At 42.8% G+C, this 26,394-nt stretch overlaps 1 protein-coding gene across 8 annotated transcripts in view; it reads right to left on the bottom strand.

Annotated features, from left to right (window-relative positions):
- Window positions 1-838: 838 nt before the first annotated feature.
- ubn1 (ubinuclein 1) overlaps window positions 839-26,394 on the bottom strand; it is a 240,863-nt gene continuing 215,307 nt past the window's right edge. For 7 of the 8 annotated variants that reach the window (XM_061880359.1, XM_061880360.1, XM_061880362.1 and 4 more), the window contains 12 exons: window positions 22,628-22,735; window positions 21,606-21,698; window positions 21,222-21,344; window positions 17,144-17,241; window positions 16,514-17,081; window positions 16,347-16,417; window positions 8,215-8,338; window positions 8,019-8,143; window positions 4,115-4,225; window positions 3,898-4,041; window positions 1,627-1,677; window positions 839-1,552 (listed from right to left, as the gene is read on the bottom strand). In XM_061880359.1, the coding sequence (XP_061736343.1) occupies window positions 1,006-1,552; window positions 1,627-1,677; window positions 3,898-4,041; window positions 4,115-4,225; window positions 8,019-8,143; window positions 8,215-8,338; window positions 16,347-16,417; window positions 16,514-17,081; window positions 17,144-17,241; window positions 21,222-21,344; window positions 21,606-21,698; window positions 22,628-22,735 (2,163 nt within the window). In that variant the 3' untranslated portion in view covers window positions 839-1,005. The remainder of the gene's footprint in view (window positions 1,553-1,626; window positions 1,678-3,897; window positions 4,042-4,114; window positions 4,226-8,018; window positions 8,144-8,214; window positions 8,339-16,346; window positions 16,418-16,513; window positions 17,082-17,143; window positions 17,242-21,221; window positions 21,345-21,605; window positions 21,699-22,627; window positions 22,736-26,394) is intronic. The other variant, XM_061880358.1, reaches the window with a different exon arrangement.

The raw sequence follows: 26,394 nt of genomic DNA on the forward strand, positions 1-26,394 counted from the left end.
TGTGGGCAACCCCCCCCCCCTCTAGGGGACCGAAAGCAATGGATGTAGAGCGGGTCTAACATGATACTGTGAAAGTTCAATCCATAGTGCCTTTAGAGGTTTTTAAATTATGCTGTAATTGCTGCCAAAAGTGCATCAACAAATGTTAAGCAAAGCTCTTACTACTCATGTATGTTTTTTTATCTTTTAATACATTTGCAAAAATGTCTAATAAAAAAAAAAATACTTTCAGTGTCATTATGGGGTATTTTGTGTAGATTTGAGCGCAAAAATCGATTGGGGACATCTCTACGCTGCTGATCCGCCTCCGCTTGGAATGGTTTCCTGTGGACGGGACTCTCGCTGCTGTCTTGGATCCGCTTTGAACTGAACTCTCGCGGCTGTGTTGGAGCCACTATGGATTGAACTTTCACAGTATCATGTTAGACCTGCTCGACATCCATTGCTTTCGGTCCCCTAGAGGGGGGGGAGGTTGCCCACATCTGAGGTCCTCTCCAAGGTTTCTCATAGTCAGCATTGTCACTGGCGTCCCACTGGATGTGAATTCTCCCTGCCCACTGGGTGTGAGTTTTCCTTGCCCTTTTGTGGGTTCTTCCGAGGATGTTCTAGTCGTAATGATTTGTGCAGTCCTTTGAGACATTTGTGATTTGGGGCTATATAAATAAAAATTGATTGATTGATTGATTGATTGATTGAAAAATGAATTCCATTTTGGAATAAGGCTGTAACATAAAATGTCGACAAAGTACAGTTCCGTGAATACTTTCTGGATGCACTGTAAACATTGTTCGTATTTATGTTTAATTAAATGAAGTTCTATTAAAAGAAACAGTGAATATAACTTGCAATATATTTATTATTTCCGCTCTGATGTAACAATTCTTTGACTCCAGCTACTGAGCATTCATCCCCATGTAAATAACATACACCTTGAAGATAATTGAAGTTTTTACATTTCATCAGACATATTTTATTGTATCTCGATGTACCTTTACCTGCCAGTGGTTAGACACTGACATCATCCGAGCCCGTCTGCGTCGCCGGCCGAACACTCCTGGTAGGCCCCATGAAGTTTTGCAGCATCTGCGGCAGAACCACTTGACACAGGCCTCTTTCCGGAAAGTTGACAGGGCTGCACTGAGGAGGCAGCGGAGGTAGCGGCGGGCTGCCGTTGTCCGCGCTGATGCTCCAGTGCTGCAGGGAACGTTTGAACTTGGTGACGGCGGCCGCCATGAGCTCCTGTGAGGGCGCCAGGGGCTGCACGGGAGCCAGCGGCTGGTCAGTGAGTGCATTCAGCGGTGAAACTCTCAGCTGCCGTTCTTCAGTCTGCGGCGGCGATGAAGAATCTGAATCCAGGACGATCACTTCGGTATCGGACTCTATGTTCACGTAGGACACGTTTGAAGCTTCCACCAAGGTCACGGAGGACGTACTTGAAGTTTCCGCCACTTCATGAGCGTCCTGCGGTTCCACTTTAACTGAGAACGGTCCAATGTATGGAGCACCGGTGATTGACAGCTGCTGCTTCTTCTCTGATTTCAGCCTCCTCATTCTGTCCACATGCAGAATTATGCTTACTGAGCGTTTAAATAATGTCAATGTTAAATTAACTCTTTATGTACTCACGGGATTAAAGGCTGCAGGCCCAACAACTTCCTGCTTTCTCTCATCAACACCCTAAAGGCACACATGCATTTGAATGCAACGCAGCAATGTAGGTGTGCTTGAAGGCAACGCAGATGTGCTTGAATGCAACACAGCAATATAGGTGTGCTTGAATGCAACACAGCAATATAGGTGTGCTTGAAGGTAAGGCAGCAATGTAGGTGTGCTTGAAGGCAACGCAGATGTGCTTGAATACAACACAGCGATGTAGATGGGCTTGAAGGCAATGCAGCATCATAGGTGTGCTTGAATGCACCGCAGCAATATAGGTGTGCTTGAATGCACCGCAGCAATATAGGTGTGCTTGAATGCACCGCAGCAATGTAGGTGTGCTTGAAGGCAACGCAGATGTGCTTGAATACAACACAGCGATGTAGATGGACTTGAAGGCAATGCAGCATCATAGGTGTGCTTGAATGCACCGCAGCAATATAGGTGTGCTTGAATGCACCGCAGCAATATAGGTGTGCTTGAATGCACCGCAGCAATATAGGTGTGCTTGAATGCACCGCAGCAATATAGGTGTGCTTGAATGCACCGCAGCAATATAGGTGTGCTTGAATGCACCGCAGCAATGTAGGTGTGCTTGAAGGCAACGCAGATGTGCTTGAATACAACACAGCGATGTAGATGGACTTGAAGGCAATGCAGCATCATAGGTGTGCTTGAATGCACCGCAGCAATATAGGTGTGCTTGAATGCACCGCAGCAATATAGGTGTGCTTGAATGCACCGCAGCAATATAGGTGTGCTTGAATGCACCGCAGCAATATAGGTGTGCTTGAATGCACCGCAGCAATATAGGTGTGCTTGAATGCACCGCAGCAATATAGGTGTGCTTGAATGCAACGCAGCAATATAGGTGTGCTTGAATGCAACACAGCAATATAGTTGTGCTTGAAGGCAACACAGCAATATAGGTGTGCTTGAAGGCAACACAGCAATATAGGTGTGCTTGAATGCAACGCAGTATTATAGGTGTGCTTGAATGCAACACAGCAATGTAGATGGACTTGAAGGTAACACAGATGTGTTTGAATGCAACACGGCAATGTAGATGTGCTCGAAGGCAACACAGAGATGTAGGTGTGCTCGAAGGCAACGCAGAGATGTAGGTGTGCTCGAAGGCAACGCAGAGATGTAGGTGTGCTTGAAGGCAACGCAGCGATGTAGGTGTGCTCGAAGGCAACGCAGAGATGTAGGTGTGCTCGAAGGCAACGTAGAGATGTAGGTGTGCTCGAAGGCAACGCAGAGATGTAGGTGTGCTCGAAGGCAACGCAGAGATGTAGGTGTGCTCGAAGGCAACGCAGAGATGTAGGTGTGCTTGAAGGCAACGCAGCGATGTAGGTGTGCTCGAAGGCAACGCAGAGATGTAGGTGTGCTCGAAGGCAACGTAGAGATGTAGGTGTGCTCGAAGGCAACGCAGAGATGTAGGTGTGCTCGAAGGCAACGCAGAGATGTAGGTGTGCTCGAAGGCAACGCAGAGATGTAAGTGTGCTCGAAGGCAACGCAGCAAAGTAGGTGTGCTTGAAGGCAACGCAGAGATGTAGGTGTGCTCGAAGGCAACGCAGCAATGTAGGTGTGCTCGAAGGCAACGCAGCAATGTAGGTGTGCTCGAAGGCAACTCAGCAATGTAGGTGTGCTCGAAGGCAACTCAGCAATGTAGGTGTGCTCGAAGGCAACGCAGCAATGTAGGTGTGCTCGAAGGCAACTCAGCAATGTAGGTGTGCTCGAAGGCAACGCAGCAATGTAGGTGTGCTCGAAGGCAACTCAGCAATGTAGGTGTGCTCGAAGGCAACGCAGCAATGTAGGTGTGCTCGAAGGCAACGCAGCAATGTAGGTGTGCTCGAAGGCAACGCAGCAATGTAGGTGTGCTCGAAGGCAACGCAGCAATGTAGGTGTGCTCGAAGGCAACGCAGAGATGTAGGTGTGCTTGAAGGCAACGCCGCAATGTAGGTGCGCTGGAAGGCAACGCAGCAATGTAGGTGTACTTGAAGGCAACACAGCAGTATAGGTGTGCTTGAATGCAACACAGATGTACTTGAATGCAGCGCAGCAATGTGGGTGGTAGGTGTGCTTGAAGGCAACGGATGTGCTCGAATGCAACACGGCAATGTAGATGTACTTGAAGGCAACGCAGCAATGTAGATGTACTTGAAGGCAACGCAGCAATGTAGATGTACTTGAAGGCAACGCAGCAATGTGGATGGACTTGAATGCAACAACACATACCTGGACTGCATCCAGCCTTTAGGCCAAAGAGGTTTAATGTTGATGTCTAAAAAGGCCTTGAGGTAGTCCTCCAGCTGCTGGGTGCCTTCAGGTTTGCTTCTAAACACATTCAGTTTTTCCTTCAGCACACTACACAGGCCCTCCCTGCAGGCAGAGTATCAGGCTAAATAGTAAATAGAAAAAACAAAACAGATGCAACAATTGTTCACTTTCTCACCTGATCTCCTCATTCCATTTGAACAACTTCTTCGGACCTCCTCCTCTTTTCGCCACTTTCTCCTCATTGCTCCCGTGTCCAAGTTTGACATCGTTGCCCTCCACAGCTGCCCTAAAAACAATTTAACCAGATTTGATTAAATCTGTTTGTGTCAAAGGTAGGGAAGCAAAAGTACGCCATCATTTCAGTGCGGCTCATTCCTTTGTTTTAAATGGGAACTGAAGTTTTTGGTAAATTTGCCTATCATTTAAGGCCTACTGAAATGAGATTTTCTTATTTAAACGGGCATAGCAGGTCCATTCTATGTGTCATACTTCATCATTTCGCGATCTTGCCATATTTTTGCTAAAAGGATTTAGTAGAGAACATCGACGATAAAGTTTGCAACTTTTGGTGGCTAATAGAAAAGCCCTGCCTTTACCGGAAGTATGTGTGCGTGACGTCACGAGTTGCAAGGCTCCACACATATTCACATTGTTTATAATGGGAGCCACAAGCAGTAAGAGCAATTCGGACAGAGAAAGCTACAATTTCCCCATTAATTTGAGCGAGGAGGAAAGATTTGTGAATTAGGATATTGATAGTGAAGGACTAGAAAAAAAAAGCAAAAAAAAAAAGCAATGGCTCCGGGCGGCGGCAGTGAGCGTTTCAGATGTAATTAGACACATTTACTAGGATAATACTAGAAGATCCCTTATCTGCTTATTGCTTTAATAGTGTTTTAGTGAGCTTTTAAAAGATTGTAAAGACATACCTCGAGGTCGGATGGCTGCGGTGAACACGCAGTGTCTCAGAGAGAAGCCGAGGAGCCAAGCTCACAGCTGCCTTTTAAACAGCTGCTGCAGGACGACGAATAATCCACTGATGTCTCCGGTAAGATATATATCACAATTTCCCCGTCCAAAAACATGCTGGTTGACGTAGAGAAAACATGTTCGCTTGACCGCTCCGCTTCACAACAAACAAAGAAACACCGGCTGTGTCTCGGTGCTAAAGACAGCTGTAATCCACCGCTTTCCACCAGCAGCATTGTTTTTTATAGTCTCCATTATTAAATGAACAAATTGAAAAAGATTCAGCAACACAGATGTCCAGAATACTGTGTAATTATGCGGTTAGAGCAGAGAACTTTTAGCCGCGAGGGGTGCAGCGCTAATATTTCCTGACAGTCCGTGACGTCACGCGTAGGCGTCATCATTCCACGACGTTTTCAACAAGAAACTTGCGGGAAATTTAAAATTGCAATTTAGTAAACCAGGGGTGCCCACACTTTTTCTGCAGGCGAGCTACTTTTCAATTGACCAACTCGAGGGGATCTACCTCATTTATATATATCATTTATATTTATTTATTTATGAAAGAGACATTTTTGTAAACAAGTTAAATGTGTTTCATGATAATACAAGCATGTGTAACACATATAGATGTCTTTCTTTCACAAAGACAAGAATATAAGTTGGTGTATTACCTGATTCTGATGACTTGCATTGATTGGAATCAGACAGTAATGATGATAACGCCCACATTTTCAAATGGAGGAGAAAAAAAGTTGTCCTTTCTGTACAATACCACATGAAAGTGGTTGGTTTTTGGCATCTAATTCATCCAGCTTCCATACACTTTACAAGAAAAACATTGGCGGCAAATTCCGTAGCTTGCTTGATTGACATTCACGGCACCCGAGGGTCTTGTGAGATGACGCTGGCTGCTGCCAGTTCATTATTATGAAAAAATGACAGAGAGGAAGGCGAGAAAGACTTTTTATTTCAACAGACTTTCGCGCCGTCCCTTCCGTCAAAACTCTAAAGGCCGACTGCACATTTCCTATCTTCACAATAAAAGCCATGCTTCATGCTGCCTGCGCTAACAAAATAAGAGTCTCGGAAAGCTGGCGTGCACATCACTTGTGCACGCCAGCTTTCCGAGACTCTGTATTTAGTTAGTGCAGGCAGCATGAAGCAGGGCTTTTATTGTGAAGATAGGAAATGTGCAGTCGGCCTTTAGAGTTTTGACGGAAGGTACGGCGCGAGTCTGTTGAAATAAAAAGTGTTTCTCGCCTTCCTCTCGGTCATATTTTCATAATAATGATCTTGCAGCAGCCAGCGTCATCTCACAAGACCCTCCGGTACCGTGATTGTCATTTAAGTGACGTCTTGGTGAAGATTGATGATCACTAATTTTTAGGTCTATTTTTCTTAAAAGCCTGGCTGGAGATCGACTGACACACCCCCCCGCGGTCGACCGGTAGCTCGCGATCGACGTAATGGGCACCCCTGGTGTAAACTAAAAAGGCCGTATTGGCATGTGTTGCAATGTTAATATTTCATCATTGATATATAAACTATCAGACTGCGTGGTCGCTAGTAGTGGCTTTCAGTAGGCCTTTAACAATTCTTATGTAAGACAAGAACACATTTTTAGACTTTGTAAACAGTAAATGTTATGTTAAAAATACCATCAATAAACAAAGTTATCAAAGTTCCTCAAACAGAAACAAGCATTTTAAAGTGTTTTGTGTAGGAATTTGATAAGTCTGTGGCATACCAAAAAAATCTGATTACAAATACTTGACCTGTTCGACTTACTGCCGGCAATGCGGACCAAGTTCTGACACTGATCATACAGGGAGCGGACCGCCACAATAAGACAGTCCGATACCCCATACTCTCTGAGCACTCCCCACAGGACTTCCCGAGGGACACGGTCCAATGCCTTCTCCAAGTCCACAAAGCACATGTAGACTGGTTGGGCAAACTCCCATGCACCCTCAAGAACCCTGCCCAGAGTATAGAGCTGGTCCACAGTTCCACGACCAGGACGAAAACCACACTGTTCCTCCTGAATCCGAGGTTCGACTATCCGGTGTAGCCTCCTCTCCAGTACACCTGAATAAACCTTACCGGGAAGGCTGAGGAGTGTGATCCCACGATAGTTGGAACACACCCTTCTTAAAGAGAGGAACCACCACCCCGGTCTGCCAATCCAGAGGTACCGCCCCCGATGTCCACGCGATGCTGCAAAGTCTTGTCAACCAACAGGATTAGGTCTCTGCTTTTTGCAGATGATGTGGTCCTGTTGGCTTCATCTGACCGGGATCTTCAGCTCTCGCTGGATCGGTTTGCAGCCGAGTGTGAAGCGACCGGAATGAGAATCAGCACCTCCAAGTCCGAGTCCATGGTTCTCGCCCGGAAAAGGGTGGAATGCCATCTCCGGGTTGGGGAGGAGACCCTGCCCCAAGTGGAGGAGTTCAAGTACCTAGGAGTCTTGTTCACGAGTGAGGGAAGAGTGGATCGTGAGATCGACAGGCGGATCGGTGCGGCGTCTTCAGTAATGCGGACGTTGTACCGATCCGTTGTGGTGAAGAAGGAGCTGAGCCGGAAGGCAAAGCTCTCAATTTACCGGTCGATCTACGTTCCCATTCTCACCTATGGTCATGAGCTTTGGGTCATGACCGAGGACAAGATCACGGGTACAAGCGGCCGAAATGAGTTTCCTCCGCCCTTAGAGATAAGGTGAGAAGCTCTGCCATCCGGGAGGAACTCAAAGTAAAGCCGCTGCTCCTTCACATGGAGAGGAGCCAGATGAGGTGGTTCGGGCATCTGGTCAGGATGCCACCCGAACGCCTCCCTAGGGAGGTGTTTAGGGCACGTCCAACCGGTAGGAGGCCACGGGGAAGACCCAGGACACGTTGGGAAGACTATGTCTCCCGGCTGGCCTGGGAACGCCTCGGGATCCCCCGGGAAGAGCTAGACGAAGTGGCTGGGGAGAGGGAAGTCTGGGTTTCCCTGCTTAGGCTGTTGCCCCCGCGACCCGACCTCGGATAAGCGGAAGATGATGGATGGATGGATGGATGGATGGACCTGTTATACCCCAGTCAGATGTAATTCAATATTTTGAACCTCACCTTAAAGTCTTAACTTGCTCGTATTCCTGACAATGTTGATTGAAAGAAGCAATCTGCTCAAGCATGGCTCGCCCGATAGCATCCTTCAGTTTCTGCACGGGATTTTCCACATTGGAAATGTCCTCCTTGGGGGGGGAAAAAAAAAAACTTGTCCATTTAACACACTGATTTTGAAAATAGTGTACAGACTACTCACTGCAAGTTTAAGTTTCTTGACACGTTTCAGGAGCGTCTCTCTGCTGCAGGGCAGGAAGGACGACAGGTGCGTGTACACTCTGGAGCGCAGTTGTCCGCCATGCTCACGACACTGACACTCAATACTGAAGAAGAAGACCGTCGGCAAGTAGGATACAGAATTTACATAAGAGAAGGCCTGTCATACAAAACCAACTTGTCTTACCTATTGGTACCTGTTTTTGTGATCTGCATTAGTCCCAAAACTTTGAAATCAAACCATGGAGGCACAGTGGAGATACTTATAAAAATAAATGGCCTTACTTCATACTTGCTACAAACAAGCCGTTTGGAATTTGCCGAATTTGTGACATTCTTCCCATTAATGACGTCAGAGGATATATCCATATAATGGGGAAGATGTACCCCAGGGGTGCCCACACTTTTTCTGCAGGCGAGCTACTTTTCAATTGACCAACTCGAGGGGATCTACCTCATTTATATATATCATTTATATTTATTTATTTATGAAAGAGACATTTTTGTAAACAAGTTAAATGTGTTTAATGATAATACAAGCATGTGTAACACATATAGATGTCTTTCTTTCACAAAGACAAGAATATAAGTTGGTGTATTACCTGATTCTGATGACTTGCATTGATTGACTTGCAAATGTACTTCTAATGTATATACTTGTTCTTATGCTATGTGAACTCACTATGTTCTCTGCTGGCTGTACATATCCTACTAAATAAGACCTACACTGTTTCAATGTCCACATTTCTCTGTTGATGCAATTGTTGATGACTGAAGTTCTGATATCAACCAAAGCTCCCCACCCACCCCCCGGATTGTAAATAATGTAAACAATTCAATGTACATACTATGATGATTAACTTGTGTGATGACTGTATTATGTTGATAGTATATATTTGTACCATGAATTGATTAACGTGGACCCCGACTTAAACAAGTTGAAAAACTTATTCGGGTGTTACCATTTAGTGGTCAATTGTACGGAATATGTACTGAACTGTGCAATCTACTAATAAAAGTATCAATGGAATCAGACAGTAATGATGATAACGCCCACATTTTCAAATGGAGGAGAAAAAAAGTTGTCCTTTCTGTACAATACCACATGAAAGTGGTTGGTTTTTGGCATCTAATTCATCCAGCTTCCATACACTTTACAAGAAAAACATTGGCGGCAAATTCCGTAGCTTGCTTGATTGACATTCACGGCACCCGAGGGTCTTGTGAGATGACGCTGGCTGCTGCCAGTTCATTATTATGAAAAAATGACAGAGAGGAAGGCGAGAAACACTTTTTATTTCAACAGACTTTCGCGCCGTCCCTTCCGTCAAAACTCTAAAGGCCGACTGCACATTTCCTATCTTCACAATAAAAGCCCTGCTTCATGCTGCCTGCGCTAACAAAATAAGAGTCTCGGAAAGCTGGCGTGCACAAGTGATGTGCACGCCAGCTTTCTGAGGGATCGCTTGTGCACGCCAGTTTTCCGAAGCTCTGTATTTAGTTAGCGCAGGCAGCATGAAGCAGGGCTTTTATTGTGAAGATAGGAAATGTGCAGTCGGCCTTTAGAGTTTTGACAAAAGGGACAGACGAAAGTCTGTTGAAATAATCTTGCAGCAGCCAGCGTCATCTCACAAGACTCTCCGGTACCGTGAATGTCATTTAAGTGACGTCTTGGTGAAGATTGATGATCACTCATTTCTAGGTCTATTTTTTTTAAAAGCCTGACTGGAGATCGACTGACACACCCCCCGCGGTCGACTGGTAGCTCGCGATCGACGTAATGGGCACCCCTGATGTACCCAAAGTAAGGGTGTAACAGTACGTGTATTTGTATTGAACCATTTCGGTATCGGGCGTTCGGTTGAGAACTAAGTAGCGCACTGCACGGACGGACGTAAGTAGCGTACCGCACGTTGTGTAAACAATGCACACTGAGGCACAACACATGGCACACTAACAACGCTCGGGCTACGACAACATGCAAAAGCCAGAGCTGGAAGACCCTCCTGCCTCGTTAAGATCTCCCGTTTGGGAACACTTCGGCTTCGCGGTGCAATACAACAATGAAGGACTAGAGTCGGGCAAAGCGAAAGCGGTTTGCCGACATTGTTCAGCAGCAGTTGGGTATGCTTCCGGCAACACGTCAAACATGCTAACCCATTTGAAGCGGCAGCACCCCCAAGTGAATATCGCTTCAACTAAGAGAAATACGAGTGTGGTGCAAACACAGCTCTCCACTGCATTCAAGCAGCCTCTCCTCGGCGAGTCAGACAGGGCCAAAGCAATAACAAATTCCGTTGGTGTTTTTATAGCAGCAGATTTAAGACCATTTTGCATTAAAAACTAGATATTGACCTACTTCTATGGTGGAAGAACAATGAGCCCACATATCCTCTTACTGCCAAAATAACCAAGCACTACCTCGACATACCTGCTACCTCCGTGCCCAGCGAAAGGGTATTTTCCACAGATGGAGACAATGTAACTGCAAGCAGGTCTGCTCTTTCTGCAGACAATGTGGATAAACTGATTTTTCTGGCAAAACACTTTACAGAGTTAAAGGCTGGGGGAAAATAAGAAAAGTTAATCTGAGGCTGACTTGATTTGAAACAGTTTAATGTTGCATTTTTTTTAATATGTAGAAGAAAGGTTTTGTCATTTTATTTCATCCGAGCAACAACTTGAAACAGTTTAATGTTGCACTTTATATCTATAAAAGGTGTTGTTAAGAAACCAATTATGAGCTTTATCTTATTTAGTTGTTATTGTATATATGTTGACCACTTTAACCCTGGCAATGAACCCTGTGTGTATGTGTGTGTTATTGTTATGCTTAGCATTCATGACTGCCTGCTGTTGCACTGATCAGCCTAGTGGTGGCTCACATCCATCACACACAGAGCTATTTCTATTTTTGGGCAGAATTATTTTAGAATTCCATCCATCCATCCATTTCCTAGCGCTTATTCCCTTTTGGGGTCGCGGGGGGCGCTGGCGCCTATCTCAGCTACAATCAGGTGGAAGGCGGTGTACACCCTGGACAGGTCGCCACCTCATCACAGGGCCAACACAGATAGAAAGACTACATTCACACACTAGGGCCAATTTAGTGTTGCCAATCAACCTATCAAATTCCCAATGTTAAAATTAAAAAGCAATTGTTTTCAAATTTTGTAAATAAATAACCAGAAAATGTATATTTTGTTGTTTTCTTACTGTACCGAAAATGAACCGAACCGGGACCTCTAAATCGAAGTACGTACCGAACCGAGATTTTTGTGTACCGTTACACCCATATCCCAAAGAGCTGCCGTTTTAGTCAATAAGTTTCCCATTTTTCTCCATCCTCTTGTTGTGGGGCAAACTGGCTCGTACATGCACATGCATCCTCCACTGTTGCCCTTTAGAAAACAAAGTAGCGTAAAGTTCAAATTTAGATCTGTCTGTAGCCTCTGTATGGAAGCGCTAAAAACTACAACATGGATGACTGTTAGTAGACGCAGTTAATGTAGAGGCACATATATAAGAATGCCCACAAAACGACGTCCTGAAGAGACAGTCAGAAAGCGATTAGAAGACTGTCTTTAAAAACAATCTAAGCAACATTTTAACCTAACAACCACAATTACATGTTATGTAGACCACAAGGAATGGTTTTTAAATGTCTGTATGAAATATGGACACCGGTGATCACTACAGTCCATTTGATTTGACTTTCACCAAAACATTATCTATCCATCCATTTCCTACCGCTTTTGGGGCCGCGGGGGGTGCTGGAGCCTATTCAGGTAGAAGAGACCCTGGACAAGTCGCCACCTCATCGCAGCCAAAACACATTATCAGGATGACATAGCGAAACCATAATAGAACGAAGCCAGGCTGCAAATCTGGTACTATTGTCTTACAGTAGAAGGCTAAGGTAGCTACATAACAAATCAATCAATCAATCAATGTTTACTTATATAGCCCCAAATCACTAGCGTCTCAAAGGGCTGCACAAACCACTACGACATCCTCGGTAGGCCCACATAAGGGCAAGGAAAACTCACACCCAGTGGGACGTCGGTGACAATGATGACTATGAGAACCTTGGAGAGGAGGAAAGCAATGGATGTCGAGCGGGTCTAACATGATACTGTGAAAGTTCAATCCATAATGGATCCAACGCAGTCGCAAGAGTCCAGTCCAAAGCGGATCCAACACAGCAGCGAGAGTCCTGTTCACAGCGGAGCCAGCAGGAAACCATCCCAAGCGGAGGCGGATCAGCAGCGCAGAGATGTCCCCAGCCGATACACAGGCGAGCAGTACATGGCCACCGGATCGGACCGGACCCCCTCCACAAGGGAGAGTGGGACATAGGAGAAAAAGAAAACAAACGGCAGATCAACTGGTCTAAAAAGGGAGTCTATTTAAAGGCTAGAGTATACAAATGAGTTTTAAGGTGAGACTTAAATGCTTCTACTGAGGTGGCATCTCAAACTTTTACCGGGAGGGCATTCCAGAGTACTGGAGCCCGAAATGAAAACGCTCTATAGCCTGCAGACTTTTTTTGGGCTTTGGGAATCACTAATAAGCCGGAGTCCTTTGAAGGCAGATTTCTTGCCGGGACATATGGTACAATACAATCGGCAAGATAGGATGGAGCTAGACCGTGTAGTATTTTATACGTAAGTAGTAAAACCTTAAAGTCACATCTTAAGTGCACAGGAAGCCAGTGCAGGTGAGCCAGTACAGGTATATATGTATGTATATATGTATATAAAGGTATATACAGTACAGGTGTAATGTGATCAAACGTTCTTGTTCTTGTCAAAAGTCTAGCAGCCGCATTTTGTACCAACTGTAATCTTTTAATGCTAGACATGGGGAGACCCGAAAATAATACGTTACAGTAATCGAGACGAGACGTAACAAACGCATGGATAATGATCTCAGCGTCTTTAGTGGACAGAATGGAGCGAATTTTAGCGATATTACGGAGATGAAAGAAGGGCGTTTTAGTAACGCTTTTAATGTGTGACTCAAAGGAGAGAGTTGGGTCAAAGATAATACCCAGATTCTTTACCGTGTCGCCTTGTTTAATTGTTTGGTTGTCAAATGTTAGAGTTGTATCAATCAAATCCAGCTAACGTTGCAAACTAAACTATCCAGACATTACTAACCTAATGTTACTACTTAGTTTCATTGTCTCCTCCATTGCCATAACTAGTAGGCACCGAGATCACCATTAATAGTTTTTCGGAAAATCCAAAATTTGTGGGAAGCAGGACTCGTCTTTGCACACACTTTAAGAGACTTCTACATGGTAGAAGGCACATTGCCACGAATCATAAAAGTAAAAAAAAAAGTAAGGCACTTTTTATTTCAAATGAAGCTGCAAGTTTGTGTAGTGACTTGTGCTGGTTCAAGCAACCAGCAACAGTGCACTTATTGAGTTACATCGCCGACATGATGTGGTTCTACAGAAATTAAAATCGGCTGCCAAGAACAAGGATGTTGGGGTAAGTTTCTACCATATATGGATAATCCACTGACGTCACAGGTCAAAAAACGTCACAAGTCAGGGCAATTTCCAAACAGACAGCTTAGCCGAAGTATGATGTAAGGCAAGATTGTTTTATAAATATCTACGCAACGTCATCACGGTTTGAGTTTACATTTTTGGGACTTATGAAGATCCCTAAATCACAACAGCAGGTACCAATAGGCAAGAAAATGTTTTGCTTAACACTCAAGTACTGGGTTTTTATAACATAATGAAGGAAACACCTCCTTCCCCATGGATATCAATCAATGTTTATTTAAATAGCCCTAAATCACAAATGTCTCAAAGAACCGCACAGACCACAACGACATCCTCGGTTCAGATCCAACATAAGGGCAAGGAAAAACTCACAACCCGGTGTGATGTCAATGTGAATGACTATGAGAAACCTTGGAGAGGACCGCAAATGTGCAGATGTGGGTTACCACCACCGGATGCAATGGACGTCGAGTGGGTCTAGCATAATATTGTGAAAGTCCAGTCCATAGTGGATCTAACATAATAGTACCGCTTCTGACCTGACCCTAGCTAAGAAAGAAAAAGCCACCCCCGTATACGCCCACCTCTTCAGCTTTGTAAAAACAAAAGCATGTTAAAATAAAGCCTGGAGCTACACCAACTGAGTCAACTAAAGCCATGGGATATGTATGTGACTTGGTTTTTTTCCAGACTAACCTAACATAGTGTTGCTGTTACAATGGGACTGCAATGTTGGTCGCTGTAGTTCACATAGTCAATGCTCATGTTGCCAACACTTGCACCACTCATTGATGTATCGATTACAAATGCCAAGTTAAGGCATTATGAAAAAAGGAGCCCTATTTAAAGTTAAAGTACCAATGATTGTCACACACATACTAGATGTGGTGAAATTATTCTCTGCCTTTGACCCATCACCCTTGATCACCCCCTGGGGGGTGAGGGGAGCAGTGGGCAGCAGCGGTGCCGCGCCCGGGAATCATTTATGGTGATTTGACCCCCAATTCCAGCCCTTAATGCTGAGTGCCAAGCAGGCAGGTAATGGATCCCGATTTTATAGTCTTTGGTATGAATCACGACCTACCAATCTCAGGGCGGACACTCTAACCCAGGGGTGCCCACACTTTTTCTGCAGGCGAGCTACTTTTCAATTAATCAACTCGAGGGGATCTACCTCATTTATATATATCATTTATATTTATTTATTTATGAAAGAAACATTTTTGTAAACAAGTTAAATGTGTTTAATGATAATACAAGCATGTGTAACACATATAGATGTATTTCTTTCACGAAGACAAGAATATAAGTTGGTGTATTACCTGATTCTGATGACTTGCATTGATTGGAATCAGACAGTAATGATGATAACGCCCACATTTTCAAATGGAGGAGAAAAAAAAGTTGTCCTTTCTGTACAATACCACATGAAAGTGGTTGGTTTTTGGCATCTAATTCATCCAGCTTCCATACACTTTACAAGAAAAACATTGGCGGCAAATTCCGTAGCTTGCTTGATTGACATTCACGGCACCCGAGGGTCTTGTGAGATGACGCTGGCTGCTGCCAGTTCATTATTATGAAAAAATGACAGAGAGGAAGGCGAGAAACATTTTTTATTTCAACAGACTTTCGCGCCGTCCCTTCCGTCAAAACTCTAAAGGCCGACTGCACATTTCCTATCTTCACAATAAAAGCCCTGCTTCATGCTGCCTGCGCTGACAAAATAAGAGTCTCGGTAAGCTGGCGTGCACAAGTGATGTGCACGCCAGCTTTCTGAGGGATCGCTTGTGCACGCCAGTTTTCCGAAGCTTTGTATTTAGTTAGCGCAGGCAGCATGAAGCAGGGCTTTTATTGTGAAGATAGGAAATGTGCAGTCTGCCTTTAGAGTTTTGACGGAAGGTACGGCACGAGAGTCTGTTTAAATAAAAAGTGTTTCTCGCCTTCCTCTTGGTCATATTTTCATAATAGATAGATAGATAGATAGATAGATAGTACTTTATTTATTCCGTCAGGAAAATTACAATTTTCAGCACAATGATGATCTTGCAGCAGCCAGCGTCATCTCACAAGACCCTCCGGTACCATGAATGTCATTTAAGTGACGTCTTGGTGAAGATTGATGATCACTCATTTTTAGGTCTATCTTTTTTAAAAGCCTGGCTGGAGATGGACTGACACACCCCCCGCGGTCGACTGGTAGCTCGCGATCGATGTAATGGGCACCCCTGGTCTAGACTAACCTAGCATAGTGTTGCTGTTACAATGGGACTGTAATGTTGTTCGCTATAGTTCACATAGCCATGCTAATATTGCCAACACTTCAATCCTGCGCCACTCATTGATGTATCGATTACAAATGCCAAGTTACAGCATTATGAAAAGAGTAGCCCTTTTTAAAGTTGGAGACAGGAGTGGAAAAACAGTTCATTAGCATGAACTCTATACAGAGATACCACATGTTGTGTTCCTAGTAAGGCTTACTAAAAAGTACTACAATCCAGCAGCTTGGCTTGATTTTAAATCGAAATAACTACCATTACTAACCTTTAACATTCTGATAAACATTGCCGTGTGCGCGTAGGACTTACTCCAGCAGGACAGCGTTAACTTCTGGGGTGAAGAACTTGACTTTGGACTCTCCCTCCGAGGTCTTGGCCACCTGCACACACAAATGTCGTGCATTCATATTGGAGCGGTTGGCAGAGCACGCTATGACATCATCATCATGGCCGTCGATAGCACAGGTGCACTTTACCAACATCAGTTTCTTGATGCTTTCCTTCAGGAGGGGCGGGAGTCCTTCAGGCAGTGGGGCGCACAGTACAGGCAGTGTTTGGCTCATCTTCCTGCTCGGAGGCGCATCGAAAGAGCATGCAGGCTGGTTTTGATCATCCATGTTGGGCTGCGATGGAGGCTGTGCTTCTGCCAAAGACTGAGTCGTTGATTTTGGCGATGACATCTCTTCGCCGACATCCAACAGACAGTCCAGATCGATGTCAAAGTCCACCGTGCTGGCGGCCTGGAGAAAGGCGTGCTCGCTGGTGGATCCGATCAAACTGAGCAGCGGATCGGTCAAGCCTAAGCCACCACCTCCGCCACCTCTGCCACCACCACCCGCGTCCGCCGGGCACAGAGGCATCACCGAGGTGTCTGGGAGGGCAGCTATTTGCTGATGAGCTCTCTCCATTTTCTGTCTTTCCTGCTCCTTTTCACGCCGGAACTTTTTTAGCATGCTGGTGACGCTCAGCGTGCTGGCTGCCTTTTTCTTTTTCTTCTTCTCCATCAGCATCGTCTCGCCGCCTCCCACCGTCTCAGATGCCACACTGAAAGAACATCAGGATTGTTAAACATGCCTCGCATCAGGAAGAGCACCATAAATTCTCACCTGGACTTTGCACCTGGATCCTTTTTGTTCTCCAAAACCTTGATACAGCGTTTCTTCTTCGGGCTTGAGAAGTCCTGTCTCTCTTTAAGTTTACGTTTCTGGATGTCAAAAAGGAGTGGTGTCACATGGCATAGCTTTTAAAAGGATGAACATGCACATTTTGATCCATGTGTCCTTTTCTAACCACTGCTTTTCCTGTCACTGTCAGAGGCAGGATGCTGCTTGAAGGGATGGGTACCGTTCACATTTGAACCGATAAGGTACCTGGGAATGGATACCATTACCCAATAGCACCAATTTTCTGTATTTTTGAATGTGATAAACATTGTTTTTCATAACAAAATGTTTTTTTGCAACTTTTAAAATGACCTAATTATGATAACTGCTGTCTAGTTATCTTGTTTTTTGATCACATTTCGCAGTCACATTTGCAATTGCAAGTCCAATACATCAGATGGCAGTAGTGTATAGTTTATGGCAGGGGTGCCCACAATTTTTCTGCAGGCGAGCTACTTTTCAATTGACCAACTCGAGGGGATCTACTTCATTTATATATATCATTTATATTTATTTATTTATGAAAGAGACATTTTTGTAAACAAGTTAAATGTGTTTAATGATAATACAAGCATGTGTAACACACATAGATGTCTTTCTTTCACAAAGAATATAAGTTGGTGTATTACCTGATTCTGATGACTTGCATTGATTGGAATCAGACAGTAATGATGATAACGCCCACATTTTCAAATGGAGGAGAAAAAAAGTTGTCCTTTCTGTACAATACCACATGAAAGTGGTTGCTTTTTGGCATCTAATTCATCCAGCTTCCATACACTTTACAAGAAAAACATTGGCGGCAAATTCCGTAGCTTGCTTGATTGACATTCACGGCACCCGAGGGTCTTGTGAGATGACGCTGGCTGCTGCCAGTTCATTATTATGAAAAAATGACAGAGAGGAAGGCGAGAAACACTTTTTATTTCAACAGACTTTCGCGCCGTCCCTTCCCGTCAAAACTCGAAAGGCCGACTGCACATTTCCTATCTTCACAATAAAAGCCCTGCTTCATGCTAGGAAATGTGCAGTCGGCCTTTAGAGTTTTGACGGAAGGTACGGCGCGAGAGTCTGTTGAAATAAAAAGTGTTTCTCGCCTTCCTCTCGGTCATATTTTCATAATAATGATCTTGCAGCAGCCAGCGTCATCTCACAAGACCCTCCGGTACCGTGAATGTCATTTAAGTGACGTCTTGGTGAAGATTGATGATCACTCATTTTTAGGTCTATTTTTTTTAAAAGCCTGGCTGGAGATCGACTGACACACCCCCCGCGGTCGACTGGTAGCTCGCGATCGACGTAATGGGCACCCCTGGTTTATAGTGTGTTGGTCATTTCATTATTTGCTGTCTTTCTACAAAGTGTTAAAGTATTGTACTTATTACATGCCCGCTGCGAATTTGAAGGTGTTGAAAATAAATGTCAAATCGCGAATGTTAATCAGTAGCATGTCAATAGAAAAGCCAGTGTATATCAGCATCAAACTAGGTTAATTATGTACAGTAGGGGTGTAACGGTACACAAAAATTTTGGTTCGGTACGTACCTCGGTTTAGATGTCACGTTTCGGTTCATTTTTGGTACATTAATAAAACAACAAAATATACATTTTTTTGGTTATTAATTTACCAAATTTGGGTTAATGTGGTCAACATATATAAAATAAAAACTAAGATAAGGCTCAAAATGGTTTCCTAACAAAACCTTTCTACATATAAAGTGCTTTTTTTGATTGAGACTTTTACTAGTAGATTGCACAGTAAAGTACATATTCCATACAATTGACCCCTAAATGGTAACATCCCAATAAGTTTTTTAACTTTTTTAAGTCGTTTTTATGGAGTTTGATTATTTTCCTCGACTGGTGCACTAACATGTGGTTTATTTAATTTTTTTTACATAGGGGACGGCGTGGCGCAGTGGTAGAGTGGCCGTGTGCAACCCGAGGGTCCCTGGTTCAATTCCCACCTAGTACCAACCTCGTCACGTCCGTTGTGTCCTGAGCAAGACACTTCACCCTTGCTCCTGATGGGTGCTGGTTGGCGCCTTGCATGGCAGCTCCCTCCATCAGTGTGTGAATGTGTGTGTGAATGGGTAAATGTGGAAGTAGTGTCAAAGCGCTTTGAGTACCTTGAAGGTAGAAAAGCGCTATACAAGTACAACCCATTTATATGTAGAGCTATATTGATGCATGCTTGGTTATGCTTTAAAGCAGGGGTCACCAACCTTTTAGATACCAAGAGCTACTTCTTGGGTACTGATTAATGCGAAGGGCTACCAGTTTGATACACACTTAAATAAATTGCCAGAAATAGCCAATTTGCTCAATTTACCTTTAATAAATAAATCTATATATATATATAAAAAAAATGGGAATTTCTGTCTGTCATTCCGTCGTACATTTTTTTCCTTTTACAGAAGGTTTTTGTAGGGAATAAATGATGAAAACAACACAACTGAACTTTTTAAAAGAGGAGAAAACAAACAAAAAAAACCCTGAATTTTGAAACATAGTTTATCTTCAATTTCGACTCTTTAAAATTCAAAGTTCAACCGAAAAAATTAAGAGAAAAACTAGCTAATTTGAATCTTTTTAGAAAATTTTTTAAAAAGTATTTATGGAACATCATTAGTCATTTTTCCTGATTATGATTAATTTTAGAATTTTGATGACATGTTTTAAATAGGTTAAAAAATAGTAAAAAAATTGAGTGTAATGTAAGCTTGGACCTTAACTCCTACTGAATAGCTCTTAATCTTCTTCCCATGTTGGTCTTACTTAAAAATGCACGCATTTAGTTAAAACAGAATGCTGGATGACAGCAAAGACTTAACAGCGGGTGGAGCAGATGGCGTCCACAAAGTACATCCGTACATGACGTGACAAATCAACAATGTCCACACGAAGAAGGATAGCGTCCGCGCAACTTAAATAGTCTGGATTGCTAAAACAAAGCAGGTGTGGGGTAAAGCGTCCAAGGAAGACATTAAACTGCTTCAGGAAAATTCCAACAAAAGAGGAAGAGCCACCTAAATAGGAGCACAAGACAAGAACTAAAAGACTACACACAGGAAAACACCAAAAAAGTCAAAATAAGTCATGGCGTGATGTGACACGTGGTGACAGTACACCTACTTTGAGACAAGAGCTATATTGATGCATGCTTGGTTATGCTTTAAAGCAGGGGTCACCAACCTTTTTGAAAGCAAGAGCTACTTCTTGGGTACTGATTAATGCGAAGGGCTACCAGTTTGATACACACTTAAATAAATTGCCAAAAACAGCCAATTTGCTCAATTTACCTTTAATAAATAAATGTGTATATATATAAAAAAAAGGGGAATTTCTGTCTGTCATTCCGTCGTTCATTTTTTTCCTTTTACGGAAGGTTTTTTGTAGGGAATAAATGATGAAAAAAACACAACTGAACTTTTTAAAAAGAGGAGAAAACAAACAAACAAAAAATTGAATTTTGAAACAGTTTATTTTCAATTTCGACTCTTTAAAATTCAAAGTTCAATCGAAAACATTAAGAGAAAAACTAGCTAATTCGATTCTTTTTAGAAAAAATTTAAAAAATAATTTATGGAACATCATTAGTCATTTTTCCTGATTAAGATTAATTTTAGAATTTTGATGAGATCTTTTAAATAGGTTAAAAAATAGTAAAAAAAATTGAGTGTGATGTAAGCTTGGACCTTAAATCCTACTGAATAGCTCTTAATCTTCTTCCTTTTATGCAATTTAAAATGACCGGTATTGAAATCAGCCTCCTCCATTTTGAAAATGATGACAGGGGAAGTGTCACTCGTGACGTCATGAGTTTGACCCGGCGGTAATACTAAGCAAGCGCTAATTATTTTGCGAAGCGAGTTTGACTCGGCAGTAATTCAAGGCAGGCGCATACTAGATAGATAAGATAGTACTTTGGTTCCTTCAGGAAAATTAACTATATGCCCGGTGGCAATTCAATGAAAAAAAGGTGCATGACTTGTCATAAAAAGATTGTTTAGTTGCTTACTTTGGAGGTGTCAGGGGCTTTCTCCTCGTCCGTGTCAGAAGCTTCGCGGAAATGAAGCACGCCGGAGTTGACGTAGAAGCCCCCAAATTTGGTGGTGATAGAGGCTGGCACAAACTCATCATACTACATAAAAAAAAAAAAAGTTGCAATTAATTTAATTATTACTAGCTTTGATTTAATTTACCAGACTTGACATAATATGTCATGTTTTTTTAACTGGAAAGCCAAAAAGCTGAAAGGGTTGCCTTGAACCTAACAGTACATCCTTTGTAGTGAAACGACAAATTGTGTTAGAATGCATTGCAAGTGGTTTAGAACTTATGATGAAAAGAGATGTAACTGATATAGTGGTCGGTGAGAATTCTCATCAGGAAGTATACTCACAGCCTCAGAGTTGTCGATGAAGGAGTCTTCATCATCATAACCGTAGCCGATATCAATCAAGTCTTGAACGCGATCCTGCTTTTTCTTGACCGCCTGCAAAGAGAGAGCGAGGAGTTATTTCACACCAAAGTTTCATTTAGCCCAAAAACTGTTCATTTCCATCCATCCATCATCTTCCGCTTATCCGAGGTCGGGTCGCGGGGGCAGCAGCCTAAGCAGGGAAGCCCAGACTTCCCTATCTCCAGCCACTTTGTCTAGCTCTTCCCGGGGGATCCCGAGGCGTTCCCAGGCCAGCCGGGAGACATAGTCTTTCCAACGTGTCCTGGGTCTTCCCCGTGGCCTCCTACCAGCTGGACGTGCCCTAAACACCTCCCTAGGGAGGCGTTCGGGTGACATCCTGACCAGATGCCCGAACCACCTCATCTGGCTCCTCTCGATGTGAAGGAGCAGCGGCTTTACTTTGAGTTCCTCCCGGATGGCAGAGCTTCTCACCCTATCTCTAAGGGAGAGCCCTGGAAACTCATTTGGGCCGCTTGTACCCGTGATCTTATCCTTTCGGTCATAACCTAAAGCTCATGACCATAGGTGAGGATGGGAACGTAGATCGACTGGTAAATTGAGAGCTTTGCCTTCCGGCTCAGCTCCTTCTTCACCACAACGGATCGGTACAACGTCCGCATTACTGAAGACGCCGCACCGATCCGCCTGTCGATCTCACGATCCACTCTTCCCCCACTCGTGAACAAGACTCCTAGGTACTTGAACTCCTCCACTTGGGGCAGGGTCTCCTCCCCAACCCGGAGATGGCACTCCACCCTTTTCCGGGCGAGAACCAAGGACTCGGACTTGGAGGTGCTGATTCTCATTCCGGTCGCTTCACACTCGGCTGCGAACCGATCCAGTGAGAGCTGAAGATCCCGGTCAGATGAAGCTATCAGAACTACATCATCTGCAAAAAGCAGAGACCTAATCCCGTGGCCACCAAACCACGGTTCATTTCATAACACAAAATATAAACTCACATATTTTTCTTCCATCTTTCTAGCAATGTCAGCCAACTGGTCCTTCTCCCTCTGCTCCTCCTCTTCGAACGTGGACCTTGACTGGACTTCATCTTTGTTGTGATTCTTCTAAAAAAATGTTACAGTACATTAAGGCAATGTTTTTCAATCATCAATCAATCAATGTTTACTTATATAGCCCTAAATCACTAGTGTCTCAAAGGGCTGCACAAACCACTACGACATCCTCGGTAGGCCCACATAAGGGCAAGGAAAAACTCACACCCAGTGGGACGTCGGTGACAATGATGACTATGAGAACCTTGGAGAGGAGGAAAGCAATGGATGTCGAGCGGGTCTAAAATGATACTGTGAAAGTTCAATCCATAATGGATCCAACACAGTCGCGAGAGTCCAGTCCAAAGCAGATCAAACACAGCAGCGAGAGTCCCGTTCACAGCGGAGCCAGCAGGAAACCATCCCAAGCGGAGGCGGATCAGCAGCGCAGATATGTCCCCAGCCGATACACAGGCAAGCAGTACATGGCCACCGGATCGGACCGGACCCCCTCCACAAGGGAGAGTGGGACATAGGAGAAAAAGAAAAGAAACGGCAGATCAACTGGTCTAAAAAGGGAGTCTATTTAAAGGCTAGAGTATACAAATGAGTTTTAAGGTGAGACTTAAATGCTTCTACTGAGGTGGCATCTCGAACTGTTACCGGGAGGGCATTCCAGAGTACTGGAGCACGAAATGAAAAGCTCTATAGCCCGCAGACTTTTTTTGGGCTTTGGGAATCACTAATAAGCCGGAGTCCTTTGAACGCAGATTTCTTGCCGGGACATATGGTACAATACAATCGGCAAGATAGGATGGAGCTAGACCGTGTAGTATTTTATACGTAAGTAGTAAAACCTTAAAGTCACATCTTAAGTGCACAGGAAGCCAGTACAGGTATATATGTATGTATATATGTATATAAAGGTATATACAGTACAGGTATATATGTATGTATATATGTATATAAAGGTATATACAGTACAGGTGTATATGTATGTATATATGTATATAAAGGTATATACAGTATAGGTATATATGTATGTATATATGTATATAAAGGTATATACAGTACAGGTATATATGTATGTATATATGTATATAAAGGTATATACAGTACAGGCGTAATGTGATCAAACTTTCTTGTTCTTGTCAAAAGTCTAGCAGCCGCATTTTGTACCAACTGTAATCTTTTAATGCTAGACATGGGGAGACCCGAAAATAATACGTTACAGTAGTCGAGGCGAGACGTAACAAACGCATGGATAATGATCTCAGCGTCTTTAGTGGACAGAATGGAGCGAATTTTAGCGATATTACGGAGATGAAAGAAGGCAGTTTTAGTAACGCTTTTAATGTGTGCCTCAAAGGAGAGAGTTGGGTCAAAGATAATACCCAGATTCTCTACCGAGTCGCCTTGTTTAATTGTTTGGTTGTCAAATGTTTGAGTTTTCAACCTTCTGAGCCAAGGCACGTATTTTTTTATTGAAAAAATTCTGAGGCACACCACCAGCAGAAAACAGAAAAAAATTAAACTCAGTAGCCGATATTGACAATAAAAAGTCATTCTCGCATTTGTTGGATATGACTTTAGAGCTGGGGTCACCAACGCGGTGCCCGCGGGCACCAGGTCGCCCGTAAGGACCAGATGAGTCGCCCGCTGGCCTGTTCTAAAAATAGCTCAAATAGCAGCACTTACCAGTGAGCTGCCTCTATTTTTTTAAATGTATTTATTTACTAGCAAGCTGGTCTTGCTTTGCTAGACAATTTTAATTCTAAGAGAGACAAAACTCAAATAGAATTTGAAAATCCAAGAAAATATTTTAAAGACTTGGTCTTCACTTGTTTAAATACATTAATTTATATTTTTACTTTGCTTCTTAAGACTTTCAGAAAGACAATTTTAGAGAAAAAATACAACCTTAAAAAGGATTTTAGGATTTTTAAACACATATACCTTTTTACCTTTTAAATTCCTTCCTCTTCTTTCCTGACAATTTAAATCAATGTTCAAGCAAATTTATTTTTTTATTGTAAAGAATAATAAAAAATGCTAAATATAATTCTTCATTTTAGCTTCTGCTTTTTCGACGAAGAATATTTGTGAAATATTTCTTCAAACTTACAATGATTAAAATGAAAAAAAAATATTCTGGCAAATCTAGAAAATCTGTAGAATCAAATTTAAATATTATTTCAAAGTCTTTTGAATTTCATTTAAAATTTTTGTTCTGGAAAATCTAGAAGAAATAATGATTTGTCTTTGTTAGAAATATAGCTTGGCCCAATTTGTTATATATTCTAACAAAATGCAGATTGGATTTTTACCTATTTAAAACATGTCATCAAAATTCTAAAATTAATCTTAATCAGGAAAAATTACTAATGATGTTCCATAAATTCTTTGTTAAATTTTTTCTAAAAGATTCGAATTAGCTAGTTTTCCTCTTAATTTTTTCGGTTGAACTTTGAATTTTAAAGAGTTGAAATCGAAGATTTTAATTAATTTTAATTTTAAAAAAAATACTTTTTTTTTTGTTTGTTTTCTCCTCTTTTAAAAAGTTCAGTTGTGTTTTTTCCATCATTTATTCCCTACAAAAAACCTTCCGTAAAAGGAAAAAAATGTACGACGGAATGACAGACAGAAATTCCCCTTTTTTAAAATATATATACACATTTATTTATTAAAGGTAAATTGAGCAAATTGGCTATTTCTGGCAATTTATTCAAGTGTGTATCAAACTGGTAGCCCTTCGCATTAATCAGTACCCAAGAAGTAGCTCTTGGTTTCAAAAAGGTTGGTGACCCCTGCTTTAAAGCATAACCAAGCATGCATCACTATAGGTCTTGTCTCAAAGTAGGTGTACTGTCACCACCTGTCACATCACGCCATGACTTATTTTGACTTTTTTGGTGTTTTCCTGGGTGTAGTCTTTTAGTTCTTGTCTTGTGCTCCTATTTAGGTGGCTCTTCCTCTTTTGTTGGAATTTTCCTGAAGCAGTTTAATGTCTTCCTTGGACGCTTTACCCCACACCTGCTTTGTTTTAGCAATCCAGACTATTTAAGTTGCGCGGACGCTATCCTTCTTCGTGTGGACATTATTTATGGTCACGTCATGTACGGATGTACTTTGTGGACGCCATCTGCTCCACCCGCTGTTAAGTCTTTGCTGTCATCCAGCATTCTGTTTTAACTAAATGCGTGCATTTTTAAGTAAGACCAACATGTTTACAGTATAAGTCTCTTATTCTTGTTAATAACATTGTTATTCTGAAGCTAACCCATAATATATAAAATATTTACCATTAATGCGACTTCTTGAACAGGTGCGGTAGAAAAAGGACGGACGGGTTAAAATGCACGAGAATGTTTTATATTTTGAACGTTTTTAACACTGTGATTACCAGCAGAATTATTCATTACTTAGCGTGTTAAGCAATGTCAGCTAAGATTTATCTGAGAGCCAGATGCAGTCATCAAAAGAGCCACATCCGGCTGTAGAGCCGTACATTCCCTACCCCTGTTCTATTCAATTCTATTTTACTGACACCACTGCACTAGGGCTTGTGGCTCGAAAGCTGCCCGTTGCCGACCCCCGGCCCCAAATGACTTAATACGCCACTGCTTAATGAAACCCACGTCTTCTGTAGTGGACATATGTTTTCGGTCAATGTATTTTGTATAGTGAATGTTGTCCGTGTCGGCCCTGTGATGAGGTGGCGACTTGTCCAG

The sequence above is a fragment of the Nerophis ophidion genome, linkage group LG20 (genome assembly GCF_033978795.1).
Source record: "Nerophis ophidion isolate RoL-2023_Sa linkage group LG20, RoL_Noph_v1.0, whole genome shotgun sequence".
NCBI lineage: Eukaryota > Metazoa > Chordata > Actinopteri > Syngnathiformes > Syngnathidae > Nerophis > Nerophis ophidion.